At 39.6% G+C, this 22,014-nt stretch overlaps 1 protein-coding gene across 1 annotated transcript in view; it reads right to left on the reverse strand.

Moving 5' to 3' along the window:
- Positions 1-22,014, reverse strand: part of LOC122397767 — a 280,360-nt gene that overhangs the window by 99,160 nt on the left and 159,186 nt on the right. Inside the window, exons 5-6 of the mRNA XM_043397158.1 lie at positions 21,660-21,772; positions 6,037-6,202 (exon numbers count right to left, since the gene is read on the reverse strand). Coding sequence (XP_043253093.1) covers positions 6,037-6,202; positions 21,660-21,772 — 279 coding nt within the window. The remainder of the gene's footprint in view (positions 1-6,036; positions 6,203-21,659; positions 21,773-22,014) is intronic.

Consider the following 22,014-nt stretch of genomic DNA (forward strand, 5'->3'; position numbering starts at 1 on the left):
CAGAAATTCTGATGTCATTTTGACCACTTCCGGTAGTTTTGGTGTTAATTTCTAATCTACGAAGGGCAAAATCTTCCAATCTTGTGATAATAACGTGAAATAAGGTAATAAATATTTTTCCCTGATTTGCTCGAGACGTATGTAATTTTTCAGCTAGACATCAATTTTATATCTTCCTTATTTACGAACCTCACTTATTTTGACCACTTCCGATAGTTTTGATGTTAATTTCTAATTTACAAAGGGTAGAATCTCCCAATAACGTGAAATACGGTAACAAATATTCGCCCCAAATTTTGATCGCGTTTCTATAATTGAACAAACTTAAAAAATTGGAATTCCTGCGGATCTGAGAATCGAGTTACGGTCGTTCGTAGTTTTCGCGTACATCCAAGCTGAAAAAGAATCGCAACGGGTATTCCCGTCGTTGCACCGGGATTAATCGTCGCTTAAAACTACCGTCGTTACGTTCGCCCGTTTCGCTCCGCGGCGTCGCGGCGCTTTTACGCGTTTCAATTAGCATCGGGCGGAAACGGCGTGTCCAGAGGGGGAGGGGGGTCCAAGTTATTGCTAAAAAGTTTAAGACCCACCCCCTGTCCAACGGGTTTCGCGCAATTTTTACGCGGAACCGACAAACGGCGAAACAATTACAATCACCGCGAGAGGAAACCCGGGGAAACGTTATTATTATTTTCACCCCCCCCCCCCCCAGGTTCTCCGCGGATGTTTCCCCGATATGTCGGTGATTTCGCAGAGATGGAAACGCGCGTAGTCGTTCAGAATTTCGACCACGTCTGCCAGCGAAAAATAAGCTTCGTCCCCGGGGGAGTTCCCTGACTCGTCACGCGTCGTTATTCGCCCTGCCCCCCGGAAATCAAAAGGGCTTGAATATTCCATGGAATTTATCACCGTTGCCCCGGGCGATGCAATGGCAGATGTTTCGTAAATATGTCCATTGCAAAATTCTAAAATCGTTTGCACTTTTCGGGACTGTAAATCGAATATTTTAAGGGGACCTGAGAGGAGGATCACTTGTGTCACAAGATGAGCCTATTGAAATGAACAGTTGAAATTTTGTTATCTATGAAAGGAGAAATTTAAATTACTTACACGACTTCTGAAGGTGCTGTTTGTTTGTTGAAAGGAAGCTAACGAGTGACATTCTCAGTCTGTGTTACAGTCTAATAGTTGCCCCCCGCTATTGTAGCACTATTGGTCGAGGGCGGTTGACCTCAGCCAATAGTGAGGATGTCTGTGGTGGTAGAGCTAATAGATTGTAAATTGGAGCGGGAGTAGAAATAGTTTGACATTTCAACCGCTATTATTACTTTGTTGGTCCACTGTTCTACGAATCGAGACACGTAAACTAAAATTGCGGATGTATGAATTCCTTGCCGAGTAGAAATGCTCGAAAATGATCGCTATTAATGACCAGTCCATCTGTGAAGCCATATTTAGACAGCTCCACGATCTACAAGCTTCCTATTTATTTCCTTCCTTGCAAACGAAAAATATAGACTCTGTTTTATTTCTGAAAATTAGTATCATCATATTTCAGCACGAATGCAACATCCACGAAAGAGAGTCGCAGTTAAGAACCTTCCAGTTAATTCTGAAAAATATAATACTTACCCCGCGCAAGAAAACATTTATACGTAATCAGAAACGCGTCAGGATTATGTTTAACTACGATTTATCCCAGAAACGAGGAATATAAATTCTATTACAGCTTTTTAATCTCTAAAACACATACAAGGTACGAACTTCACCGTCGATGTTTTTCTCTTTTCGAAATTTCGTTTGTTACGTTCATATCCACGCTTAATTAAATTTAATGTTCTACTTTTTAATGTTTATTGTTTGACTGGGAAACCTGACGAATGTTGCAATTTTATTATTTGTATTAATAAATTCTCCAATATTGGTCCGACTCGTCAGTCGTTGACACACACTACTTTTTACTGTAAGCATCATGTCTGATCGAATATTGATCTATACTACTTTGATTAGGAAATTGGTGATCATTGGATTTCTAGTGAGGGTACAATATTTCCAATCGTTCATTTACATTATTTATCTACTAACTTTGTATGTAAATAGTTGGTCCGTCTCGTTAGTCGTTAATCTATACTACTTGATTTAAGAAATTGGTGATCACTGGATTTCTAGTGAGGGTACAATATTTCCAATCATTAACTTACATTATTTATCTACCAAATTTGTATGTAAATACTGAGTCTGTCTAGTCAGTCGTTGATATACACTACTTTCTACCATAAGCATCATGGCTGATAGAATATTGATTTGTGCTACTTGATTTAAGAAATTGGTGATCACTGGATTTCTACTAACGATACAATATTTCCAATCGTTCATTTACATTATTTATCTATTAAATTAGCATGTAAATTCGGGGTCTGTCTCGTCAGTCGTTGATACGCACTACTTTCTACTATAAGCATCATGGCTGACAGAATATTGATTTGTACTACTTAATTCAGAAAATTGGCGATCACTAGAATTCTACTACCATTTATACATAATTAGAATCGCGTCAAGATTACGTTCAGCTAAAATCAACCCCACAAACGAGTAACATAAATACCATTACATCGATCAAACGTCGAATAACATCGTTTCTACCGGAAAAGGGATTCAGGGCGTAAGCGGTTAAATGGCCAAGCACCGCGAAAAGACAGCGATAAGAACCTCGAGTCGCGGTTACTTTTTCACCGTGATCGCATTCTCCGCGGACGCCCCCGCGTGTAATTAAGGGAGCAAACGAGCTTAAGGGATCAATGCGGCCTGCGTTCGACAGAGGGATTCCTTTGGAGGCGAAACACCGTGGCGTTTCACGCGATTCAGAACTTTCCGGGAGAAGCCTTCGACAGATTACAGCCGCCGGTTTCAATACCTTTGTCCGTCGCGGCGCAGAATGGAGCGACGCGTACGAGAAGAAAGCGTAAGGGCGCGCGCGAGCGCGGGGAACGACGAAAGAACGAGAGCCCCCGTCGCTCGTTCGTCGCTTCAAAGGGGTGGAAGTGCTCGGTGTACTTTTGACGTCTGCTTCTCATATGGAAGTGCTTTCGAGCAGTCGGTGTCGTAAAAACCTAGTCGTAGCGACGAGGATCGTGGAAAAAAAAAAGCGTGCGTCGCCCCCACCGCCGCCGACGACGCCCGCGCTTGTGCCTCTGATTATTCCTTTCTACCTTTCTTCCTCTCGCTTCCGCGTTTGTTTTCGGGGCTGCAGAAATTACGGAACCCCGCCCCCTTCGTTCCCACTGTTCACTGTTCCCTCGTTAGCGTCGAACATCAAACGTGCTCGCGTTGAAATATTATTAAATATTTTTCAAACGTCTGAACAAAACTTTTCTTGCTACGAAGATGAATTGCATTCTGAATCGAATATTAATATAAATCCCCAATTATCAATTTAAATATTTCTTTGGAAGCTCGTAGCATCCCACAAACGTGTCTAAACTGAGCATATTATACTCCGAAAACGATTTGTCTCCATATAGCTGTTACTCGAGTGCTTGTGAGAAAGGCACAAGTCGAGCGTAGCCCCCTGGCGGCGAGCCTGGCTACTCAAACACCAAAGATATCGTCAAACAGGAGTTACAACCCATCTAATAACAAACAAATATTACAGAATCGATTTAACAGAGTCAACGAAACAGAAATAAAGCGAAGTTCCGACGCAAGTCGATTAATTAAAGTTTACCGCGAAACTTGATCCTCTCGTAGCGCGACGATTTAGTTCCCGTTCGAGAGCCAGCTGCCTCTGTCCTGTCCACCAATTCGCCGGTCGCAAAACAACGAAGGAATATGCATGTCCCCCGATCCTCTCCGCACGCGTGCTCCTAATTAGTTTCGTAATTCGTTTGCCGCGACGAATATGTATAAAGCGTCGTTTCTCGGTTCTCGTTACCGCTCGCCTTCGAACTTCGACAATTTACCGCGCCGGTAACTTTATCCCGTTACCAGCGGGCGCGTAGGCACGCTAATCTCAATGGAGTCGCAAGAATCTTCGCGCTGTCTATCGTGAGTCGGCGTCAGGGCGGGGTCTATCGAATCACGACCTACTTGCCTCCGTCGGAGTATCGAGTCTCTGCTCATTAGCGACGCAAGCTTCTTAACCCAGATCGACGATATACGGGGGGATTGTAGTCGTGGCAGGCCCCGGATCGCCTCGAAATTAATGCAGACTCTGGATATTGTTAACGTCTAACATCCAGGCGCCATCAATCCTTCATTGTCGATACACTGGGTCGCGCATGCATCGCAGGGAATTGCTCGTTTACAAGGTTGTTTGCGGTTTCTGCTCCAGAACCACGCGCAAACGTACCATGTGTGAGCCCGAGATAGAGGTACGACGATCGAACTATTTTCTCAACCACTGTTGAGCATCCATATAAACGGTGCAGATAGCATTCGTGAATCTTTGGTATCAGTTTGGGAGAAAAATGGGACCAAGAGAATTGGAACTGCATTGTGGGACTGCATTGTAGAATTTAGATTCAGATTGGGATACAAAAGATTTGTTTAACACTTTGACGGCCGCTGTCACGTATATGTGACTTTGCTAGCAGACGTTGGCCACTGTCACGTGTGCGTGATCCACTGTATCAGTCACCATTTCATCATACAGTTGAGGTTACATTTATAATTTCTTATAATAATATTCCTAGCATCTTCATGTATCTCACTTTAGTTTACAATATCAGTGGTAGCGGACAACGGTCTTCGCGTTAAGAGAATTGGTAAAACGTGTAAAACCTTCCCTTGCACAATTTGAAATTTCTTTATAATTCATATAACACTAATACAATTGTACACCAAAAAAATATTTCTAGAATGTGAAGCATAATTTTTCTGAAATTTCATAAGGTACGTATTACTCACTGTTAGAGATTTCAACTCACAGAATTAATCAGATCTGAAGTCTTGTATCAATTTACTACGTATGACACTAATGTCAGCAATGAAACAATTTGTTTGAGATTCGACTGTTTTAAGTCGACTAATAATATTCAGCAAAAAGTTGTAATCAATTTGAATCGATTTCGCGAGCGTCTCAAAAGCAAACGTTGGCTAGAGGAGAAGAATGGGGGACGAGTGGAGTGCAAGTAACTCGATACAGGGGAATAACTGGAGTTTTCGCGTGTTCCAGCGCCCGAGGGGATGATTCAAGCGTCGGCGAGGGTTCGTGCAGACGCGCCACGGGGTGAAACGAGACACGGGGCGCATTATCGAGCCTCGTGCCGTGGCACGCACAAAGGACTACCCCGGGTCCTCCGCGGGGAACGAACGGTGGCCGCCTATTGGTCCGCGACAGTTTTCTGTACGCGAATCTCGCGAAACGCTTTCGTACGCGTCTACGCGAGGGTCGCCGCGGATGCATCGCGCGGAATTGGATCTCCCCGGTCGTCGTCGCGACATTAAAATGTACAGTTTGCCCTCGGAGGGCCGACTCTTAGCGCGACGGTTCGAAACGAGAAGAAGACGACAGACGGTATTCCTCGGGAGATTTTGAGGCGTTATTTAAATATTTGCGGACGCGTCGAGCGCCAGGGGTCTTCACAAGTACTATTTACGGGGAATTATGGTACTTCAAGAATGAAACACGCATCTCTAAACTGTTTCAAAGATGGTCTCACAAATGTTTTCATCTGTTATTAACCCTTTGTTGAATATTGAAATAGAGAAATTTATTAAAAGTTTATTCAATTTTAAGGTGTTCATGTAGACTTTATATTTTATAGATACTATTATTAAACGTGAAATAAAGTCTTTAAGATATTTTTATCATGTCAAGAAGTGTTCAGGCTTTAAAAAAATTTTGATAAAAATTATGAACAGTAGTGTTTCCAAATATATTTGATTCGACCACTATACGCGAGAACTATTATTATTTCCACGTATAAAAGATTTGTCTCCATTGCTATATCGTATAATAATTTAATATTCCATTGGCTAATGAAGGGAAATCGAAGGTTGAAAACCAGGTGAACGATACTGAAAGATCACACTTACTTGTAAGGTAGAAGAACGGCGGTGAAGTTAATTGCGATGGACATTCGCGGGCCGGAAGTAATTAAGTAGAGACACCGGATGCTCGGAGGATATAGGCCAGGATATCCGGGGCTGGCCAGTACGCAACCGTCGTGACAGTCGGTGTCTTCGTACACCCAGTCGCACTCTGAAAACACACCAAAGTATGGGTTAGTCGTGCCCCAACACCTGCGAAGCACAGTTTCGAATTATCCAACGGGAACGAACAAATAATTCCCGCGAACGCGTACGCGATATTAAACATGTGACGTTGCATCAACTCGACGGACTATCGAGTTTCGCTAATGCTCGGTACGAACAACAGACTGACGTTTCTGGAGCAGCTTATATCTACTTCGTGACTGTGCACACAACAGAATGTCAAGGGGAGATGCACTTCGATGCTAATGCAAGGTCCTCGCGATCCCGGACGCGATACAAATACTTCTACGGTGAATTTTTGCAGGATGATTTTGAACGACAAACTTTGTGGGGGACTATGATAAATTGCAATATTATTTCTAGACTCGTCTGAAGATTAGACTTCAATCGTGTTCTCGAAATCGTGGTTTCTAACCTGATTGATAATATTATAGAAAAGTGCAATGTCGATTCTTCGAATTTATTATATTTTAATCTAATGTAATTATCTCGTGATTACCTTCTTGAATAGAATTTAGTTATTTTTAATAAATTCATTTCGAATAAAAATCGAGCTTGGACAGCCGTGTTTCGATCGAAATTAGTTTTCCCTCACTTCCGGGTTAAGTATAATTTGGCGTCAAACAGGGAGAACTCGTCGACGAAACGCAAGACAAAAGATATTCGCGGATGAAGACGCGTCTAGCTGTGCCGGACATTCGATTAAAATTTGTGGGACACGGCGTGGAACGTCGCGGGGTATTCGCTGTAAATTTTCCGGCATGCCGATATCAGTTCGCGAATTTAATCGCGAACGAGCCACGAAAGTTATGGACAAAGACTGGGGTTGGGGTATTCGACGCCCATCGATAGTTAAACTACGCCACGATGATCGAGAAAAAAGTGGTAAGGGCGCGAAATTTAATCTGTTTGCTGGATAAAAGAAAGAAGACAATACTAGTGTTTGCAGACTAAAAATTCGTTTGTGATCGCAGGGACCTAGTGTACTGGTGTTAGGGATTTATTATTGTATTATAGGGCGTTTTGGATGTTGTTCGAACTTCGATAGATATGCTAAATTATGAGTAATTAAATCGGTAAAAGAATGAATAAGAATAGGTGTGTAAAAGAGAAATAAACATATTTTTAATATCCGATAAAGTGTGACATAAATTGGGAGGAATTTTATTTTAGAGAAAAGATACGTAAAATCACTTGATCTGTTTTATTATTGGAAAAGAGTGACCTAGAAATAAGAAAATGTTTTTGTATCATCAGAATTGCAAGAGATATTTAGGTAGCTTCTTTTAAATAAACCACATAATAAATTTAAAAAAGTAACAGCAATGAAGCAGACGAAAGGAAAGTTGTACCTTTTCATAACGAGTCCTACAATTATGCAATTCATTGCAGGCATAATTGTGCACCCAGAATTGTGTAACAAGATTCTGGAGTCTTCTTCAACAATGTTTCACGATAATCCTTTCCGCATAATTCTTCCCAAGTCCAGAAATTAAAAAGAAAGCATGTTTCTCTTAATTTAGAATTTCGTAAAATCGCGCGGTCGCGGTGGCCGATAAGAAAAGTAAAAAATTGCCCGCTCTTTGTCGGTTATCTGGAAAACATGCTGTGGAACGCGAGTGGGTCGCGGCCCCACGATTGGGTATTCCTGACGCTGTGTATAAATCATTTTGACAGCGGGAAGAACCATGATACGGCATGAAAAAGTAATTTTCTCGCCCTTTTTTCCCCATTTTTTCTCCCCGCCCCGTCGATATTGGAAAAATCACAATATTGATACGCGACATCGACTATCGTTGTTTCAATATTTTTGCAACGAACATACCGCGACTTGAATGTTTAACTGATCGGAGTGGCGTGCTCGACGAGCCAACGATGCGCTTTCCCTCCGCCCCCCTCCCTCGATTGTTGGATTCGAATCGGAATTTTTACCACTCGAAAGGATAAATAAAGGAGGTTTTAGCCACCAATTCACACGATGTATAAAATGTATTGGAAGTTCCGCAGAAATTCAAGTGCCGATATCGGAACAAAATCGAACGCAGATTTCAACGTTTCCTATTCCGGTTAACGATCCTTTTCACAGTACTCGCGTTGACTGGAAGAATAAAATAAATATCCTCGTGGCTTCTACATTGGAGGTCTTCTTCGGTGCTAATTAAAATTTTCCCCATCCAAAATATAAAAACTTTACACACTATAAACAATTTTAATTAATATCGCATATGAGTCGTTCATTACGGAAATGCTCCGTGTTTAAAGAACGTGTTGATTTTGAAAAAATGTCGCTTCGACTTGAAATATAATTACTAAAAAGACTGGGGGGAAAGTATTTACTATAAAATATCAGACACATAATTGTTGTAATTGTATACACTGATAAATTCTTCGATTCGTGATTAATATTTTCTGATATTTTATTGATGGACCAACGCCGTTTTCGCAAAGAATTTTCGTAGGATTTCCGGATTCGTTTCTTCTCGCGTCGAGGAATGGAAGCATATCGTTGTCACGCCCCGTGTCCGTTTTCTCTTTCTGTTTTTTTGTTTAGTTTTATATATCCGGTAGATGCAATTGTCATAATGGGTGGAACCATTAGGGATGGGACGCGTCCGGCTGGCGGCCTCTCTGAATTTATATAATGCCTCTCGCGTCCCCGAAACTCTTTTTTTCCCCACTCTTTAGCATATTTTTTCACGCTCGAGCCCATCCTTTCGGCTTCTTGCACCGAACATCGCGCTCGTTTCCTTTCCCGCGTAATTGTTCGCGTCCCGAACTTCATTACATTTTTATTTTCATTTTACCGACGCTCCTGGACACGCAGAAACTAAACGGATCGTTTACATTCGCTGTAGAAATAATTTACTTCGTTCTGAGAATTCTGATCTTTAAGAAAATTTAAAAAAAAAACAAAATATTAAAATGCAAACACGAATTTATATATAGAATTACTATGTCCTATTTATCCTGAGGATTGAAAATAAAAGTTAAACACAGTTCCACGATCTAATTAAAATCCACATGTTTTACGTTCCGGATAGCCTTCTTCTTATAACCAGCTAATTAGTTTTACTACCAACGAACGACTCACAAGCAATGGTCACGCATTTCGATTCGTACAATTTACTCAACTTGCGCGACAGTCTCGTTTTACGCGCGGCGATTAATTGTGCGCCCGTAAAAAGCAAAAGAAAACGCACCTCGTTTCGCGGAACAGTGTTTTCTCGAGTAAACATGTTTTAACGAAGTAAACTTCGAAAGGGATGGGAGTCAAAAGAAGTCTTGGCGGCTGAATTTTCAGTTCCTGACCGACGTGTTAATTAAAACATCGCCTGGTCCGATCTTTTTGCGCAAATGAACGCAATTATCGTCGCGGAAACGTTCGAACCGGGGACCAGCGAGAAAGTTGCTCGACTCAGTTTCACTGTTTTAAAGGAAATTGTCCTTCGAACGAGGGCAGGGAGGAGAAAATGAACTTGTTACAAGAATGTTCGCGTAGCAAAGATGCTTTTTTTAAACTCCAAAACGAGTACAAGGCACGAACTTCGTTGATATTTTTTTCTTTTTCAAATTCCATTTGTTATATTTATATATTTGGTTTTAATTAAATTTTATATTCTACTGTTTAATGTTTACTGTTTGATTGGTATTAATACATTTTTCAATGTTGGTCCGTTTTGTTAGTTGTTGATACTCACTACTTTCCACTGTGACCATCATGGCTGATCAAATATCGATCTGTACTACTTGATTTAGGAAATCGGTGATCACTGGATTTCTAGTAAGGGTACAATATTTACAATGGTTCACTTGCATTATTTATCTACTAACTTTGTATGTAAATAGTTGATCAGGTTAAAACACACTACTTTTCAGTGTGAGCATCATGGCTGACCAAATATTGACCTGTACTACTAGGTCTAGAAAATTGGTCATCACAGGATTTCTACCAATAATACAATATTTCCACTCGTTGACTTATATCACTTTTCACAGTATTTTTAGTTTCTTATTGGTAAAATACAAAACGAAATAGAACCAAACTTTCTTTTCTATCTCGAATTCTATTATCAAAGAGAAATGTTGGCTTAAAACAATAAATCATACGAACTACAAACTATTCTATCCATTTTTCCATCAACTTTGTATATAAATAAAACAAGCAGCTATTTACACACTGCGATATCTGCATACACGAATAGTGCAAACAAGTATTACCAAATCACTGGAGACAGTTGCTCAGACACGTATGTACATTTATCGATCCTGTTTCGACCAATACTGAATATTTACCCTCGCAAAGGTCGAGTAGAACTATAAAACCGATCGCGTGCAAATAAATTTTCGTCCCTGATGCCGTTTTCGCTATCGATCGATCCTTTCGATACGCAAAATGCGTTTTTCCATTTTGACACGTTCGAATGAGCGGAATCGTCCCATGGGCTATGCACGAAAACGTTTTTGATTTCAGATACGTCGGCGAACGTTTGCCAGATCATCCGGAAGACACTATGTAAACTGCGTTGCGTGTCAACAGAGAAACTGTATATTTTGCGCGGGTTTTTCGACACCCCTCGCCCCTCTTTTTCTCCCTTGGTTCATTGATGCACAAACACTTTGCAACGCGAAAGGAACAAACGCACGGGGTAGCCTGTTTTTCGACGATACGATATATTTACCCTAAAACTGCGCAGTTACCGATGGTATTCGCCGGTTTCGATAAATATTCAGCGACGATTTATATACGCCGAGAGCGTTTCGACGCGTTCGCCGCGATCTAGCGATAAAAATTTCACGCTCGTGTGAATCGTCGTCCTCGAACGACGCCCGTGAAGAAATTATTCCCGGTGCTTGAAATCGACCGGAAGGGATTTTTTTCCTAGCGAGTCTCGTTCCCGAAACTTCGTCGCGTGGAAGCATTACCCCGGCCAAACTCGCGCGAAAAGTCTGCGAATGAAATCTGACAAATGTCGTGACACGACAGCCTCTTAGGGGACAGAGAAAGAGAGCGGTTTTGGGGGGGGGGGGGTGAGTTGCACGGGGACATTTATGCAGCGGGCTGTCGAAGAATCGGTGTTGTGAGAGAAATATATTCGTCCCGAGTTCGGGAAGAAGTCGCGTGAATCTGATGGCTCCGGAATGTTCTTGAAATGAACTTATGGGAGGATTGAAAAAAGCAATAAACCACGTCGTATATTCTTCACGGGGATATATCGTCTACGATAGCTTTTTGAAGCCGTCGTTGATCAAACGTGAATTTTTTATTGGGCCATTGCTGATAAAATGGTTACATTGAAGATACGATCAAACGAATTTAATTCGAAAAGCTTTGCAAACTTTCGTTCAACGTGAACGTCTACAACTGGAAGATTTAATTATTTGCGTTATCGTTATCTCAAATAAAATTATAAAATACTAATTTTTTTTTAACTATGTTGGGATCAAAATCATAATATAGAGGAAAATTTGAGTGTACTAATAGTCTGGATAGAATTGGCTTTTTAAAGCCATTGCTAATCAAATGTGAATTTTTTATTAGGTCTTTGGAAAATATTATTCGGGACTGAAGATGAATTTTATTTTTATAACTGCAAAATTTAATTATCTGTGTTATCGTTGTTCCAAATAAAATTATAAAATACGAATTTTTTTTAACTATGTTGGGATCAAAATCACAACATACAGGAAAATTTGAGTGTACTAATAATCTGGATAGAATTGACTTTTTGAAGCCATTGTTAATCAAATGTGAATTTTTTATTAGGTCATTGGGACTGAAGACCCATTTTGTAATCTTTGTCCCAAGTAAAATTATAAAATACGAATTTTCTTTTTAATTATGTTGGGATTAAAATCATGATATAGAGAAGAATTTGGCTGTACTAATAACCTGGATGGAATTTGCTTGTACAAATACAGAGTTTACCGTGAAATGAAATTCGAAGTTAGGTAGTTTGAAAAGAGGGGAATTTTTCGTCACCTGTGGCGCGCGAGAAATATTCGCGTCGTTGTGCGGGGGCGTGGTCGTTTCGTGCCCCACCGGTTTGGGGATCCCGTTTTCCTCAAATTCATACTATCCGCGAAGGTATCACATTTTTCTCTTCGAAAACGCCGCTTAGAATCGCATTCGAATGTAGCAGTCGTACGTTTAAAGCTGCCGGAACAAATCGCTAGGTAAGAGGATCGCATACGTAAAACCCAGCGATTGATCTGTTTGTCAATCGCTCGACGGTACGTTTTTCCAAGACCCCGGCATCACGTCTGCCGCGTTTCTCTCAAATATCACTTCCGGGTCTTCCAGCTGCTCCACCCTCCCCAAAATCGTTCTGATTTACCAAATGATCTCTTAGGGTTGATGCTCGTATCATAGTCCGATTCGCCAGTAGACTCGAAAACCCCATAAAACTGCTCGAATACACGAGTTTATCTTCAAAATTTTTGATATTTTACGGACACGAGAAAATTCCTCAAGAACCATTTAATTATAAATTTAAACACATTCACTGCTACGTTATCCATTCTTTATACTCTTTTCTCCATTTTTACTATGAAGCTACAAAAATTAATTCTCAAGATTAGGTGTTGAAGAACATAGAACTTACTCAAATTCAAGAGTACTATCCTGTTTTCTTCAACATCTAATCTTGAGAATTAATTTTGGTAGTTTTATAGTTAAATAATGGGTGTGTTAGTTTCAAATTGTTTAAACACAAAGATTCGTTTTCGTGGACAATTTGAGGGGTTTAGCCTCGGGTAGATCAACGTGTTAAAAAAATTTTAAATTGAAGCTTGCTAGCTATTAAACGTTCACACGTAAGACTCATTTTTTCGAAAATCTGAAGGAGTATAAAAAGAGATAAATTAAAAATGCTACAGCAAAAAATGGACTGACAAACGCTGGTGAAGGTGTTACACTATTAAAAAATAAGACTCCCCTATTTCAAAATTGAACCATACGTACATCGATTTCTAAACGAATTTAGGCCTTCTAGACTATAAAAAAACATTGAATATTAATCTCTATTTCTCTCCCATTTGTCTATAATGCGATCGAGCTTAAGAGAAACAAAAATCAACAAATTCCACACACATCCCTCGATAACGTTCGCTCAAAATTGAACTATCATACAAGAACAAAGCAATTTATAAAGAAAATCATAAGTACATCGATTTCTAACCAAATTTAGGCCTTTCAAGACTATAAAAAGACACTGAATATTCATCTCTATTTCTCTCCCATTCGTCTATAATGCGATCGAGCTTAAGAGAACCAAAAATCGACAAATTTCACACACCATCCTCTCACACAAAGCTTTCTCTCCAAAACGTCACGATCCAGTTTACAACAACTTGATAACCTCGACGCCAGTTTCGAAATAAAATGTTACGTGGAAAGAACCTGTCAAGTAGACAGTCTTAGCAGATCACTAAAAACGGTTGGCTCGGTCCGTAGGAAGACCAACAAAGAAGCGGATCCACACGGGCGATTGATCCGTTCGTCACCCGTTTCTTTTTCCGTTTTCCAGTGGCTGTCTCTCCGCCGTCCTCTGGCTGAACTTCAATAAACGGGACCCGGGTCTTCTTCCGGTGCCAAAAAAAGCGACTACGTCCGATGGGATCCGTACGTACCCCGCATATGGAAGGGCCTTCTTCCAGGGATAATCGAGAATCGTTGTCGTCTCATTATACGTGGACGGGATCCTAGCTTTCGCCAGACTGCTTTCACCACCGCGGGCTCGTCCCTTCCAACCTTTCTTATTGCTACTCCGGGGCGGTAAAACGAGGAGCGTGCTCCTGTGGTCCCTTCGTTCCACCACTCTATCGATAGAAGCATCCGAGCAGCGTCTCCGTTGTAAAGAAAACCTTGAATCCGTTCTCGGGGAACGTATGACGCGACCCACGAAATAGATCGATGCACGTGGTCGTGCGAGTCCGCGCGTGTGTGTGTGAATAATACTAGGCAGGACGCTTTTATCAGACACGCGTTCTTCTTATTGCTACTCCAAGATATTAAAGCGGCGCATGCTTCCCTTTTTACCTCGCAGCAGGAAATTATTGTTGACCTTTTCTCGTCTGAGAACTGCGTCAGATCTCGCGTCGCTGAACGCTGATCTTCTTGCTTTGGCTCTTTCCACGAAATTCTTATATACTTGGCTTTGATTTTAAATCGCTGGTAAAACTGTCGATCTTCCTCCGCGGAACGAATTTTAAATCGACGTAAATATCATTCGCTGGTAATGATTAACATTTTTTGTATTTGATTGAGTGGGGAATCGAGATGTTTCATAATTGGAAAGATGAGAGATTTTATTATAGTAGATGTATACAGAATGTTCAGCCACCCCTGGGAAAAATTTTAATAGGGGATTCTGGAGGCCAAACTATGACGAAAATCAAGAATACTAATTTGTTGATGGAGGCTTCGTTAAAAAGTTATTAACGTTTAAAGTTCCATCCGTACTGAATTTTTTTCTAGAAAGCGGGTAGGATTTCGGGGGTAGGTCTATTCACCAAAAATTATTGTCATTGACTCCTGCAACCGAAAATAATTTTTCCAGAACGATTTGAAATTTTTTAATTTTGTCGAAAAATTTCACACCTTTTCGAATTTTTTTCTCGAAAGTGGGTAGGATTTCGAGGGTATGTCTAACGATAAAAAATGATTGTAATTGACCCCTGCAACCGAAATTAATTTTTTTAGAACGATCTAAGATTTTTTTTTTCGCCGAAAAATTTAGGCACCTGTCGATTTTCCTTAAAAATTCGTTTTTCATTTTTAATAAATTTTTAGTACTTTTTTTATAGGTACCAATGAGCTCTACTTGCCCTCAAAATTTCATTGAAATATATTCACTATTGTAGGCGTTATGATCGTTTGAATATTGGACCACTTTTATGGAGGTTTTCTCATTATATGTGGTTAAGGAACAACTTTTTCAATATTCTTAGAATTTCTATATATTCTTTACTAAAATACGCGTTGATTCCTTTTCGAAATATTAAAATCGTCCAATCCGTTCAGAAGTTATGACGTTTTAAAGATATGCATGAAATTTCAGGGAAACATATCAATGGTATGGTCAGACATTATAATTTCAATAAGGAATTTTTTTCTTGACAGTGCGTAGGATTTCGAAGGTACATGTAATGACAGAAAATTATTGTCATTGACCCCTGCAACCGAAAATAATTTTTCCAGAACGATTTGAAATTTTTTAATTTTGTCGCAAAATTTCACATTTTCGAATTTTTTTCTCGAAAGTGGGTAGGAATTCGAGGGTATGTCTAACGATAAAAAATGATTATAATTCACCCCCTCAACCGAAAATAATTTTTGCAGAACGATTTGAAATTTTTTAATTTCGCCGAATTTCAGGGGAATTATCATTGTATTGTCGGTAATGAATTTTTTTCTCGAAAATGCGTAGGATTTCGGGGGTATGCCGATTCACCAAAAACGCTTATAATTTACTCCCATAACCAAAAACAATTGTTTTAGAATGATTTGAAATTTTTTCATTTAACTTTTGAATAACTTTTTAACGAAGCCTCAGTCAAGAAATGGGTATTCTTGATTTTCGTCTTTTTTTGGGCTCTAGAATCTCCCATTAAAATTTTTTATCAGAGTTTTCTTGAGAAGTACGAATTTTGTAAATTATTTTGGCCTTCAAATTATTGTAAATTATTACAATGGCCTTATATTTAATTAAGACTGCGCATTGAAAAGGCTACTATCTTGACCTCACTAAAATATTGAATTTAGTATATTCACGACCATGAATTATAGTACACGTGAAATATTATGGCGAGATTCGAAACAATAGCGTAGATACAGCGTTTCTCGTGAAGCGTATCTGAGCATTCAGACTAACCGCGAAACAATAAAACATTCGAACCTGGTTCGTGTTGTCGAATATATTCCGCGCGGAGCACGCGCGAATATAGGAATAAAAAAATGCATTTGACGCGTTTAAAAGCGGATGGATTCGAAACCACGCCAGCGCGAAAAGAAAACCGAAGATTCGATAAATTCGCGATATTATTCGCAAAATCATCATTTTAGTAAGTAAAACAATTGTTTCTAATTTTAGTTTCGTAATAATCCCCCCTTCTTCCACTGCATAAATCTCTCAAACATATTCCAATATTATTTTTCAGTAAAATATTCCAAAAATATTATCAATCTCACAGATTAAGGAGTTCAATTATTCCAGTCCAATTATCACAGATACAAATGAGACGAGAAACGAATTTATCTGTTAAATTTCATTCCACTCCAAGTATTCCCTAATAGAGAAAAATAGAACGCACAATTTTCGATCCAAAGTACAAAGGCTGACTGATAGTCGGTCTCGAGCGAAGTTTCTTATTTCTCGATTGGCGAGGGAAATCGTGCGTGTAAAAGTATTCCGCCGCGGAATGGCGGGCGCATTCGTCACGCTATTTCCAGGAAATAGGAAGTCGTATAGAAAGTGAGTAACTCTATCGTAAAAATGCGGTACAGATGTAACGGGAAGTCGCAATCCCGGGACGGTTCGTCACGGGATTTTTTTTTTTTTCCCCCTGACACCCACGCTGGTTATTCCGTCCACGCGTTTCGCGTTCACGGCTAGCGATCCTTCCTTCCCGTCATTTTTATATCGCGGTTCAGGGCCGAAGTTCAATTCGACGCGTTGTTAATAACCCGGTGCATCGATCGATGGCGCGGTTGGCGGTGGCGTAAGGCTCAATTTCGGTCTCCATAAATTATTCATTGTTCCCGCAGCGCGCTGCACGACGCGCGTGTAAGTAATATGTATGCGGAATACAATACGGAGAGATAATTGGTACGCTATCGAGTGCATATCCTTCGATGCATCGATTAAAATCATAAATCAGAACGCCACGGCTCGCCGTGCAACCTGACGAGATACGCGTACAGCCTGCTGGGCTTCGTTAAACATATTTATCCTTGTTACGAATATATGAGGACTCCAAATTAATTCTCGAATAAAAAAGCTACAGTTTACCTTTTTGTTCACTGTTTTCGGAAAAGCTATTTTTGCTTGAAAAATAATGTGTACTAACAGTATATTAACGACACGTAAGACAGTTATTCATTATTTTTTGTGGAGAAAATGAATTGCAGTTTAATCTACCCCCGAGAGTGAAAATATAAGAATCTTCGAATAGACGAGTTAGGGACATTCTATGGTTCTTGTTCAAGCACTGGTTTTGTTACTATTTATTTAAGTAGTGAATAACTTGTATTCCGGACGAAATTTTAATTCCAAGTTAAATACAAGTCGCTTAAAATCATTCCAACGCGGAGCAGGTTTTACCGGCGGCCTTATAAATAGAATTACCGCAACAACCTATTTCGTTATTACACCACTGTTACGGGCACAAAGCTCCGCAGGTTGAAAATTTACGCTAATGCGTAACAGCGATGCGCGCCTGGAAACGTTATCCAGTTGGAATTAATCGGAGATCATGCAGAGAGCCATTTTCAAAATATAGAAATAATTTCCTATTTGGAAGACGTAGTTTCAACCGTAACGTTTAATGCAGAACTCTCGTCGCGAATATTATTAATAATTTCTACAAATTTCACTTCACCGTTCTAACAACGTTTATTTTACAGTTTGCGAACACGAATCTAATAAATGACACTATTTTCTGCTGGTGATGATCACAATTTGTTCAAAATGCAGGCACACCGAGGACAGTCGAGTTTTATTTGCAGAGACTGCGTTAGAATGTTTTTGAGAAATTTTTACAGGTAAACAGCGTACGCAAGGAATTTTAAAAATTGACGTTTCGAATGTGAACATTCCCGCGGGACTGTTGTCCCGTTGCAACTGAATTTTCGGGTTCGAGACAGCCTTCATCGACCCGGACGCAAATAGGAGACGGTCCCGTGGGTATTGATATCGCGATACCCACTTTTCGAAACGGCGATTCGCAGAAGTTCCAGCGGGATCGACGCTCCCAGCGTCGTTATCGCTTTAGCCCGGGACATCTAAATTCACCCCAGAGCCAGGAATGTCTGCGCGTTGCCCTTATTCGGTTAAGCCCCGGACTGTCCTGCACTTAAGCTCGCATAATTTCCGTCCTAACTAGGGAGAAATTACGCCTCCGTTCTGTTTGCGCGAGGAAATTCGTGCGTCCACCGTCCCGTATCGTCTCACGGGCTCCGCCATCGCGATCTTCCACATCGCCCAGCATCTACGACCAAGGGTTTCACGACCGTCCCGGAATTAACGTCGAGCGCAAACGTTTCACGTAGTACGAGGGTCCTGGAAAACCCGAGCCTTTCTCACATTTTCTCGGATTTCCCTTTGCCATGGAAGAAAGTATTCCCCGAACAGGGGAAACGTTAAGGAAACTGCCCTCTTCCGCAATGCAAGTGTCATGACGATCTGCTGGACGGCTTTTTACGATTCCAGAGTATCGATTTTAGTCACACTATGATTACATTTTCAGAGAAAAAAATTCAAGTAAATTGACAAAATTAAAAAATTTCAAATCGTCCTGGAAAAAATATTTTTGGTTGCTGGGATCAATTACAATCATTTTTGGTGAATAAACATACCCCCGAAATCCTACGCAGTTTTGAGAAAAAAATTCGGGTAAATGCTGAAATTTTTTGGCAAAAAAAATTTTTCAAATCGTTCTAAAAAAATTATTTTAGGTTGGAAGGGTCGATTATAATCATTTTTGGTTATTACAGCTACCCCCGAAATCCTATACATTTTCGAGTAAAAAATTCTTTACCGCGAATACAATGTCTGACCATGAACGATTATTCCCCTGAAATTCGGCGAAATTTAAAAGTTTCAAATCGTTCCAAAAAAATTATTTTCAGTTGCAGGAGCCAATTACAATCATTTTTGGTCGATAGACATACCCTCGAAATCCTGACCATTTTCGAGAAAAAAATTCCTTACCGAAAATATGATGTGAGACCAGATATGATTCTCTGATTCTAGAAACTGGGAGAGGTTTATATTTTTTTTAAAGGAGAATTATATCAAGACTATCCTCTGATGATATTATATACATGGTAGATTAAGTGTCAAGGTACATAAAAATTTATCATACTTTGTTGTCAAGAAAATGAGTTCCAATAATTACGTTTGGTATGTGTGGGTAACGATTTTAATCGTGTAATAAAATAGTTAAATAGTAAAAGAAATTTCACCTGAATTTTTGACGACGTTTTTAAACACACTGATGGAGATACCATATTATATGTTTTAACGAATACGTAACAGATGCGTTAGCGAAGTGCAATAGTATCGAATGTCGAATTTTCTCGAAAACGAGGCCTCGCGAGAAACAATTTCGTTCTACATTCCCTACGTATCTTTGCACCTAGAATCAGCTTCCGCTCGGTCGTGCCACCCACCTCGAAATGCCCTGTACGTAACGTGGAACCGCTGTATCTAGTTGAAGATTGATGTAGTACAGTTGAAATCCAGGTTCCAGGCTATTACCGAGGAAAATGTACTCGGTAATGATACGATCGCATAATATCCCGCAGGTAGATAAAGGTATCAGTAACGAAGGCAGTTACCGAGTGGATCAATGTTTGATCTGATGGCTGCAACTGTGTCACTCCGAACCTGTCTCCCTGCTCCATGTCGGTCGGAGAGCGAAATTTGCGTGCGTCGTGTCGCCTGATAAGTCTGTCGTAACCCGATTGGCCCGTACAAATAACGACACTGTCATCGCGCCCTTGTCTTTTCTCTATACGATCGCGTTCGTCTTCCAAACGTTCAAGGACTCGACCTTAAGACGTTAGACGATCGCATAAATATTCGCGAAATTTAGTCAAGGTTTCGTTTTTAAAATAACATATCTGAATTTATTTTCTACAATATTTCCCACCGAAAACTAAATTCTTTTCAGCTATCTGAGATGTCACGATTCGAAATTCAATACTTCTGTGATTTTTGTTTGCATTGATTTCACGTTGTAAAAATAAAAAGTGCTCAGTTTCAACGTTCTTGAATACTGATACTTATTATATTTCAATGTTTAATTTTAATTTTTCTTGTAGTAAGGAATTGTATACGTTGAGGATCTATGGTGTCTTCTCTAATCTCATTTCTTGTATTTTATGTTTCAATGAAGAAGATTGGGACAAAAACAAATTTAAAAACAGAAATTAATTAAAAACAAAAAAACATTGGAAGATTCTAGAGGCCAAAATAAGACGAAAATCAAGAATACTAATTTCTTGGTGGAGACTTCGTTAAAAAGTTATTAACATTTAAAGTTCCGCCCGTAATGAATTTTTTTCTAGAAAATGGATAAGATTTCTGGGGTAGGTCTATTCACCAAAAATTATTGTAACTGACCCCCGCAATCGAAAACAATTTTTCCAGAACGATTTGAATTTTTTTTTCTCCGAAAAATTTAGGCATCTACTCCCTGATTTTTAATAAATTTGGTTGGCGCTGTATGGCAAAGTTGTTTAGTACTTTTTGGTAGGTATCCATGAGCTCTATTTAAAAAAAAATTTCAATGAGATACGTCCACTATTGTAGGAGTTATGACCGTTTGAAAATTGGACCACTTTTATGGAGTTTTTCTCATTTTACGGAGTCAAGGAGCAACTTTTCCAATATTTTTAGAATTTCTACACATTCTTCACTAAAATACGCGTTGATTGCTTTTTGAAATATTAAAATCGTCCAATCCGTTCAGAAGTTATAACGTTTTAAAGATATGCATGAAATTTCAGGGAAACATATTAATGGTATGGTCAAACATAATTTCAGTAAGGAATTTTTTTCTTGACAATGCGTAGGATTTCGAAGGTACATGTAATGACAAAAAATGATTGCAATTGACCGGTGCAACTGAAAATAATTTTTTCAGAACGATTTGAAATTTTTTAATTATGTCAAAAAATTTCACGTTTTCGAATTTTTTTCTCGAAAGTGGGCAGGATTTCGAGGATATGTCCAATGACCAAAAATGATTGTAATTGACCCCCGCAACCGAAAATAATTTTTCAGAATGATTTGAAATTTAAAAAAAAAAATAATTTTTTAATCGCCTCTTGTATTTTTGATATTTGTATACCACCAATTACTTAACAAAAACTATTTTGAAAGCAGCTATTTCATTGCTAATCCTTGCTCTTTGTATAATAATTTCTATATTGCTTTTCTTTATAAAATGTGCTCAATACAACGAGCAACTTCAATTTTATTCTGTAAGCTAAAAAAATTCTCAAATATTCCGACCTCCCAACTTCGTTAGAATATTATAATATTGATTAAGGATAAAAAGGGGAATTTGAAATCAACGTCACATCGAGTATTCACCGTTCTGACTTCTCGAATTTCTGTTCCTTGGCGCGTTCACGTTTTACGAGCGATAAATACAGCCGAAAAGGAATGGAGAAACATCGCGACGGACATTGTTAAATTAAATGTAAAGTGTCTTACCAGTGTTGTTCACAGGATCGCCGCCTTTTACCGGCCAGCCAACGGACACGCTCGCCCTGGACGAGAAGCTGAAGTACGCCAAAAACTGGGATCTCGTGGTGTTCTCGTTTATCCTGGAACAAGTACAAATACGCGTGCTCAGCTCGGCTCACGTACACGGAATCCCGGGTGTTTTACACGTTAAAACAATAAAAGAATACCGTGATAGATATCACGAGGCACGTTATTGCGTGACCCCACGCTGAGTCGCGATATTTACGGTTGATACTTGCTCCCGGGGGCAAGAAAATTTACGGATACACGGGAAATAATATAGAAGTGCTATCTGAGAACGATATTCTACGTTTTTTACCCC

This window comes from Colletes gigas, unplaced genomic scaffold, assembly GCF_013123115.1.
Source record: "Colletes gigas isolate AHSC1104 unplaced genomic scaffold, ASM1312311v1 Colletes_gigas_Sc00010, whole genome shotgun sequence".
In the NCBI taxonomy this organism is placed as follows: domain Eukaryota; kingdom Metazoa; phylum Arthropoda; class Insecta; order Hymenoptera; family Colletidae; genus Colletes; species Colletes gigas.